General features: G+C 43.4%; 1 protein-coding gene across 1 annotated transcript in view; it reads right to left on the bottom strand.

The window, feature by feature from the left end:
* Positions 1-4,396: 4,396 nt before the first annotated feature.
* ky (kyphoscoliosis peptidase) overlaps positions 4,397-8,645 on the bottom strand; it is a 31,233-nt gene continuing 26,984 nt past the window's right edge. The window contains exon 7 of the mRNA XM_015974906.3: positions 4,397-8,512. Coding sequence (XP_015830392.3) covers positions 7,188-8,512 — 1,325 coding nt within the window. The 3' untranslated portion in view covers positions 4,397-7,187. The remainder of the gene's footprint in view (positions 8,513-8,645) is intronic.

Here is an 8,645-nt window from a genome sequence, read left to right as displayed (position 1 = left end):
AGTCAGCAAATTCACACCTTCCATTAGAGCAAGCCTCTGATTGGTGGGTAGAATCAGCCCACGTGGGCTTAAGGCATGCTCAATTCATTATCGTTCATTATTATGCTGATTAGCTAGAAGCTGAAAATGTCTCTGACTGCATTCCTTGCATACCTAAGCAAGGATATGTGTGGAATAAACCGGGCCAGGCTGGGGCTGACTGGAGCTATCCGGGCAGGGCCAACCAGGTACAGATGGAGATGGCACATTATCTTCCTGCATCTCCTCTCAGTCCTAAAGAAAAACTGCTACCTGCCTTCTTATACATTCACCTTATGAGTTACCTTTGAACTGCAGTTAAAAAAGATCTACCGACCACAAATATAGCGGAGTGCGCACCACACGCCGGCCGCACCGGTGAGGTGAAGTCACCGGAGGACGAAACAGGTTATGCGCTCCGCTCTGCAGCAGCAAAACGCATCAGGCACAAATAAAAGACAGAAAACATGAAAGGATATGAGCCGACATAAACAATTGCGTGTTAAATTTGTTTTTGAGGTGGCGACACTTTGAGAATGTTACTGTGGCTGTGCTCAGGACGCATCTGTCTGGAGCTCTGCGCCTCTCATTTCTAAATAATCCCAGCAGAAACCACATGAATAATGTAATATAAATAGAACCATGATCGTTTACGGGCTGACAAATAGTCTACAGTCCATCTTCCCTAATGTGTTTGTGGCCCTGCAGATTTTTCTAACTCTACCTGCACTTCTTATGTGTACCTTTCACTGTTCATAAGGGTACCGCACCATCAGCTACATCAGCTCAGACAAGGGCAGCGCAAATAGAGAAGGAATAGAGGATAATTCTGTCTGGAGGTGGATGGAGATTACATTTTACAGCAGCCTGATCATCATTTAAATACATAAACCATCACCTGTCTTCTAGTCCACGCCATCAGCATTATTTTAACTGGTATGTGAGCATTTGTGTTTGTGTGCGTGTGTGTGTGAGTGCTTTCTACTTCAAACACTGGTCTAACCCCAAAATTCCACTACCTCCGCTCCGCCCCCGCCGTCCGCAGCCGCTCGCTTCCGAACTCAATGTTTACTGGTACCCGCTCTACAACGGCTCTGCTCCGGTGCGGAGACCTGAGGTGCGCAAACAGGCATGCGCGGGATTTTCGAGATCTTGCGATACAGTCTGAGCAATAAACGCGGAAGTTCGATCCAAACACCCGTTGTGTGGGAGAAGCATCGAAATGAACTGTTTAATCTGCCCATCATTGTGTTGAGAGATCAGCAGTGTTTGGATCAACAAAGTGTGACTACTTTGATAGTGGAAACTGTATTTATGGCTTATTTTTGTGCATTTAAAGTTCAGCTGCCATTGATAGTTGTTAAAAGTTGTTAAACCTGTGCATATGAAACAAAAAACGCTTTTTGTTTATTGTGAAATCACAGAAGTTGTGCTTGCTCCCTTTCCTGTTGGGTGGTTGTGATTTCTGTCCACTGACTGCGGAGGTGCTCCGGCATCCGGCAAAAATAGAATCAATCCTATTTTTGCAGGATGGCGGAACGGCGGGCGGCGCACTGCGCCACACGGCCACAGTAGTGGCACAGCTCTGATTGACTACAACGGGACCGATTTTGCGGCGGAGTTCGTGCCAGAGCGCAGCGGAGCGGAGGTAGTGGAATTTTGGGGTAACCAACCAGACCAGCGTGTCCAGTAACATATTAATGTTACAATTAAACAGTTTCACTTCATGTAGGCTAGGAACATTTCACCTGCCGTGGCCCGACCGCTTCCGCTCCACAAAAACTTTGTGCGTGATCAAATGTCTCTACAGGTGCTTTCTGAGCTGAAGAGGCTATTATGCCTCAGACTGGATGCGTCATGCGTCTCCATATTAGAGACGGGAACAAGCGCTATTCAGCCAAAGTTTCATAATCAGAGAACATTTTTCCAAGTGACATCCCTCAGAGAGACAGGGTTTCCAGACCGTTTCAGTGGGAGGAAATCTTACCGCTTGCACCGTGGGTCTGCGCTGCGCTGCGAACCCCTCTACAGATCTTCAGCTCTCTGTCCACCGTGTGCGCAGCGAGCTGCGCTGAGCACAGTGTCCAGTATAAAGCTCTGATGTTCTGATGGGAATCTTTTCTTGATTGATTTAGTTACCTCCGCGATGTGCGTAATGATTTAAATGTCAGCTCATCTGTGTGCGCATCAGTGTGCGTCGGGGTAATTCTTTCATAACAACCAACATCCTTGAGTTTATCCATCAAAATAAACAGTCAAATGGAAATATCTGTAACCTGCCATTTAACTGTTTGGCCTTCTTGTGAAGATTGTTGCAAAGAGAAAATATTTAACTTGATTAACCCCAGAGCCATGCGCACTGCGCTGTACTTCGTGACTGTAAATGAGGGAAAAAATTACTTTATCTAATCCTTTTCTTACCTTTTCAACATGGTTTAGTGTAAAGTTTCATTCAGTAAAAACTTTAGTTGCACCAATCTAACGAGACAGAGCCTGGATTTGTATTCTGAACAGTTTAAACATGTTTAAAACGGAGACATGCGTGACGTGTGTAAAGTTCGCACCTGCTCAATTATGGAAATTAAACTAACAAGATGAATAACATTGTCACGGTGAGAGTAGGAGGTTTAGGACCCAAGATGCAGAATCCCCAGAACGACTCAAGGCAGGAGAGGTTTGAGAAAATACTTCCTTTATTTTAAAGGCGGATGCGCCAAACAAAACGAACCCGACTTAATAACAAACTCGCTGGACGAACAAACAAACAGAAGCTCACTCATGAGCACGAACTAGGGTGACTAGAGGAGGACAGAACACGCTGACAATTATAATGAACCAACAAACACAAAGTTACAATACAAGGCTTTTAAACACAGAGGGAGGTATTCAGGGAAACAGGCAACAGGTGTGAGGAGTGTGAGCTGAGGAGAAACTGGTGGAATCAATTAACTAAATGGGAAAGGAAAGAGCTTGGCAGGAGGACAGATAAACTTTAACCTTCAAAACATGGATCTAACTAATAACCAGATGGGTGAAGAGGACTAATCTAAAGACAACTACGAAAACCAGTGAGTGACTAGTGGGCCATTCCCATCTGTACCGGGTCGGCCCGGGCCGGGTAGCGTAGATTGTTTACATATCTGGGTGGCCTGGTATTTTTCCAGGCCAACCAAGGCTCGTTCTCAGCCCTCTTCTCGAGGGGGTTTGCTTCAGGCCGACCAGGGCCAACACACCCACTGCTGACAGCAAATTCACACCTTCCATTAGAGCAAGCCTCTGATTGGTGGGTAGAATCAGCCCACATGGGCTTAAGACAAGGATGTGTGGAATCAACCGGGCCAGGCTGGGGCCGACCCGGTACAGATGGGAATGGCCCATAGGAGGACACAAGAGGAGAGCCTGGAGTGGGAACAGGAGGGGGCTGGGAAACAAAGGGACACAGAACATGACAAACATAATTATTTTAGGCACAGGCAACATCCCCCACACTTTTGAAAAGCTTGCAACGCGCCTGCTACCAGTTACAAATTGTGAAGGGGAACATTTTTCACAAATGGCAAGAATAAAAAATGAACTGAGAGCAACACAAACTCAACAGCACCTCAGTGCACTGTCACTGATGGCTATTGAATCTCAGCTTGTCAGGAATCTGGACTTTGATGACACTGTAAATTAATTTACTAATAGAAAGGCCAGAAAGCAGTTTTTCTGAAGGCAAGAGAGGAGACCAACTAGAGGAAACAAAAAGAAGAGGAAGGAGCCAGGAGTCAAGAGGACGAAGGAGACAGGAGACCAGATGAGGAAGGAGACAGGAGACAAGAGGAGGAAGGAGACAGCAGACAAGAAGAGGAAGGAGACAGCAGACAAGAGGAGGAAGGAGACAGAAGACAAGAGGAGGAAGGAACAGGAGACAAGAGGAGGAAGGAAACAGGAGGCAAGATGAGGAAGGAGACAAGAGGAGGAAGGAGACAGGAGATAAGAGGAGGAAGGAAACAGGAGGCAAGAGGAGGAAGGAGACAGGTAAGAAGATGAGGAAGGAAACAGGAGGCAAGAGGAGGAAGGAGACAGGTAAGAAGATGAGGAAGGAAACAGGACTCAAGAGGAGGAAGGAAACAGGAGACAAGAGAAGGAAGGAGACAGGAGACAAGATGAGGAAGGAAACAGGAGGCAAGAGGAGGAAGGAGACAGGTAAAAAGATGAGGAAGGAAACAGGACTCAAGAGGAGGAAGGAGACAGGAGACAAGATGATGAAGGAGACAGGTAACAAGATGAGGAAGGAAACAAGAGACAAGAGGAGGAAGGAGACAGGAGACAAGATGAGAAAGGAAACAGGAGACAAGAGGAGGAAGGAGACAGGAGACATTGCCAAGACATTGTGCCCAGGGGCCCCTGCAATGAAAATCCGGCCCTGTCTATGGCCAATTTTGCAGCAAGCAGTTCTGTCCCCCACATCGTACCTGCTTTGGGAGGTCTGGGGGTAAAAAAATTAAAGAATGTAGAAAAGAACGAAAAATCTCATTATTAGAACCACTAGGAATTTCAAAAAGAAAGATTAACACCTGAAACTTCATATATTTTTTAAATAAATCTATTTTATTGCATTTGCTAATTTCTGACTCATAAAATGCACAAATGCACTCATTATACAGTATATGTCAAAGCTGAGCACCATTTCTGACCTATAAACATTTATTTGATGAAAATCTTTTCAGTCATGGAGAGCTGTGAAATGTGTTGCAATAACTCAAAGTCAAGACCTCAACCTGATTTGCATGCTGTGGTTGGATATCAGCAAAGCTGAGGCAAATGTCTGTAAATCTAAATGATGAAGTAACGTAGGTAAAACGGGATCTGGATAGGAGACAGAGAGTGCTATAGAGAACACAGTTACATTAAGTTAAAGCTAGCAAATATGTTTTAGATCTGAGACATAATTATGAGAAACATAAAGCCTACCAAAGATTTAACATGACTGTGCCAATGTATTTATTCTTGCATAAATAGTTCTCAAAACCTTTCTTATAGGCATGTTTCCACTAATTAGGATAATTTTACCAAAACTTCCCGGCACGCACATGTCTCCATTTCACCAGGCCGGCTGAATGGGCTGACCATTCTCAGGAACCAACTGAGTACCTTGTAACGTACCCAAAGTCCAGTATTTACATCACAAATGACCAGAAATGAAATTAATTTGTAGACACAAACATCCAATCTGTCTGGCCTCCAAACAAGAAGCACTGCACGAGGTCTTGTCACCGGATAAAGGAGACATAATAAACCTAGCTACTTTATCTTGGCTGGAACAAAAGTCATGCGGGAGACGAGACCTTCTGCACTCTCACTCTGAATAATGTTCATCTTCCTTGAATCATAAATTACCTTTTTAAAATGCAATAATTGCATAAGTGTCATATAATCATCTCTTGTTAAATCCCAAAGTGTGTGAATAATGTGTGCATTCAGTCAATGATGTGTTAAAATGAATACTTTTCCTGCAATGATTCATTTTAAGATCTTAAACTACACCAGATCAGTATTTGTGGAGTTTACAAGTTAATCTATCAGTATACTCATACATCATAAGATTAATAATAAAACATATTTTAACATTCACTTCACATAAATGTGTAAAAAACATTTCCACTTCACACTGAGTTAACCTCTCTGAAGATCTGAGTGAAGGTGTGATTTCTGAGGTATTTTGTTAACTCCTTTTTAAAGTGTCAAATTCCAATTTGTATAAGTGTATAAACAAAAGTTAATAAAAGTTAGAACACTTCCTGATCTAGTCAGTCTTCGCCATTCACTTGATAAGGCCAATTGGATGAACAAGCATTTTGAGACCATTCTCTCTTTTGACTTCAAGGCCACAGTTGCTCTGCAACACTTGCGAATGATTTCAGACACAACAGCTTTATTAAGAGCCACCCAACACCTCAGACAGACATCTAATCTGCAAGCCCTGGTTGCATCTCATTGCCGGTGAAAGCTGCAGTCAAAGGGAGCTACAACTCTTTGGGTTCTCGTGGTCTCGACGTCTGGTGACCTCATCACTCGGGCTGCCTTTCCTCCAGACCACCAGGAGTGAAAGTCATACAAGGGTATCTTAGACACTGCACACTGGCATCGGATGGTTTTATAAATATAGTTTAGCTTATCAAACCATACAGCCAAAATGATTTTATGACCCAGACTTCACAAGCTCAATCTCAGATACTCACAAGATTCTACCAAAACATCTAGCTTCCATTCCATCACTTCATTCATCATCTGTTACCTGTACAACCATTATTTCATTTATACGTTGTCATGTACAATCATTAAGTTAAGGAAAATAGAATCAAAATCATACTTATAAACTATATTCTTGACTCTGTCTGGATACATGCGAAATGTGTGTTCCCTGAATAAGTTCAAGAGACTAAAGTCTTCTGATTAAACATTCAAAGACCAATCAGATTGATATTTCATATTTATATGGAACATCACATCTTATTGATCATTTAATAAATAAGTAGCTAATCATTAATGCTACAATCTGAACATGGGTAGGTACTCAAGCCCAGCTGAGTTGCTGAGCAGAACTTTTGGTTAACTCAGGCTGATTGGTTCTAACTCAGTAGGAAACGGCATCAGCAGACGTCTCAAAAAATGGTGATAATAAAATTAGAAGAGCTGCTTGTGAAGCAGAATCGAAGCACAAGCAAATAAGCAGCATTCACACTGATTTTAAATCGCTATTATTAAATTCCCAACACTGAAAAGCCAAGCTGAAACCCTCCAACAACGACATCATTCACTGGGCTTTGTTTCACAGAGCACCGCAAAAAACAAAGTTTCTTCTGGTCGTTTAGCGCCACACTTTACACCACACAGCAGCTCTCTCTGTCCTGTGAATGGATTCAGTTGCCATACTTTGACAGAATATAACTTTTAATGTTACTGTGGATGCATTTTGGTGCTGGACAACAGCTGAGAGGACCAGGCCATTCTATCTTCCGTCAAATACCAGAAATTACCGTGAAGTTCCAACAATAGAAACATTACTAATCCAGTTGAACCTAAATTATTAAAACTCACACCCCTAATTATCAGCCTATACATTCCAGTGCCAATACATTTGCACAAGTCATTATCAGCTGGTTTTTCTAGCCAAATATTTGTTTTCATTTTTCATTTTCCACCAACTTAACATCAAATGTCATCAGAACAGCCATGTCAGTGGAGTCCCCTGAAGAAGCGACCAACTTTAGTTCCAGAGAACCACTCCCACTAAAAGCCTTCCCCTCCCAAATTCTAGTGTTGTTCAGTTTCAGATCAGTAAGCGTCTCGCCCACTACACTTACTCTAACGGCCCTGGGCACCCGAACCCTAAACTGCACCCAGGAGAGGGGCTCGAGCAGGCCTGCACGAGGCTCAAAGAGAACACAACCTTTTACCCAGGCTGAATAGACATTGGGGAATGGAGGTCTCGGTTGATTGCAGCTGCTCTTTATAACAAAGTCACACATGGGACTAAAATCTCCACCAGGGGTATTGCAAGCATAAAGTCCCAATCGATATACCCCAGGCTCTGGTAGGCTGAGACTGAGGGTTACCTTGCTGTCTGTGTACGTGCAAAATAAGTAACGAGAATGTGGAAAAGCTGTTGTGTTGTTCTCTTTGCTTAGGACATAGTGAAGCTCCAAATCTTGCTGGTTGTAAAAAGTGATGTTACACTTCCCTTGTTGGGTACACACTATGGCTGTGTTATGGCTGAATTTAGACAAACCTGCCTCAGATGTTCTCGTCCCTGGCCCACATGCTGAGCCCAGGTTAGGAGGGAACAGCTCATCTGGACCAGCAATTGTTCCGTTACAGTGCAACAAGAAATTTGCAGCATTTTGAACTTTGACATCAGTTTTTTCATAGTCACGTACAAACACTGACAGTCTGTAAAAACCGCGCAAAGGACACAAAATGTGACAAGTGAGAGTGTCTGGTTGAATTTGAGTTGCCAGGCAGCGCTTGACCAGATCGGCTTCCATTTTTGGGTGGACCAGTTCGCATAGCATCATCAGAGGCCTGGAGGTCTTCAAGGTCAATTCAAAAACACCATCATCCACTTCAATAACCTCACCACCTTGGCTACTGCCTAAAACTCCCAAAGATTTGGCGAAAGGCTGCAGGCCCCAAGACATGTGTGGGTTCACTGGAATGTCCTCTGTTGTCTTTGGGACTGGGCACTCAACTGTAAAGGAGCACACCCAAACCAGAGGTGTGGTAGCTGTTTCAGGTCTTGCAAACAGTTTCACATCATAAAGGCCACTTGCAGGTGGCAGAAGCTGCAACTTCATGCTCCGAAGAGAGACTGTTAGGAGGCCAAACGAGGAGCTGCTTGCCTCTTTCAGCTCTGAAGCTCCACAGTGGAGAAGGTCTTTATGCTGGGTTATCTCATAAGTAAATATGGTTGGTTTGGTGAAGCCAAGGCTCACGTTAGCTTCTCCATCATCTGAGAATCAATGAAAAGGAAATGTTCCCTTCAGGATTGTAAATCAAATTCCTTGTTAACTAAAGTAGCTGAATAATTATTTATCAAGACTGGGTTAAGTTGGTAAAATCTAAACTTGCTTTTTTCAAAATGA

Source organism: Nothobranchius furzeri, chromosome 18 (genome assembly GCF_043380555.1).
Source record: "Nothobranchius furzeri strain GRZ-AD chromosome 18, NfurGRZ-RIMD1, whole genome shotgun sequence".
NCBI lineage: Eukaryota > Metazoa > Chordata > Actinopteri > Cyprinodontiformes > Nothobranchiidae > Nothobranchius > Nothobranchius furzeri.
This window is presented reverse-complemented; position numbering and strand designations above follow the sequence as displayed.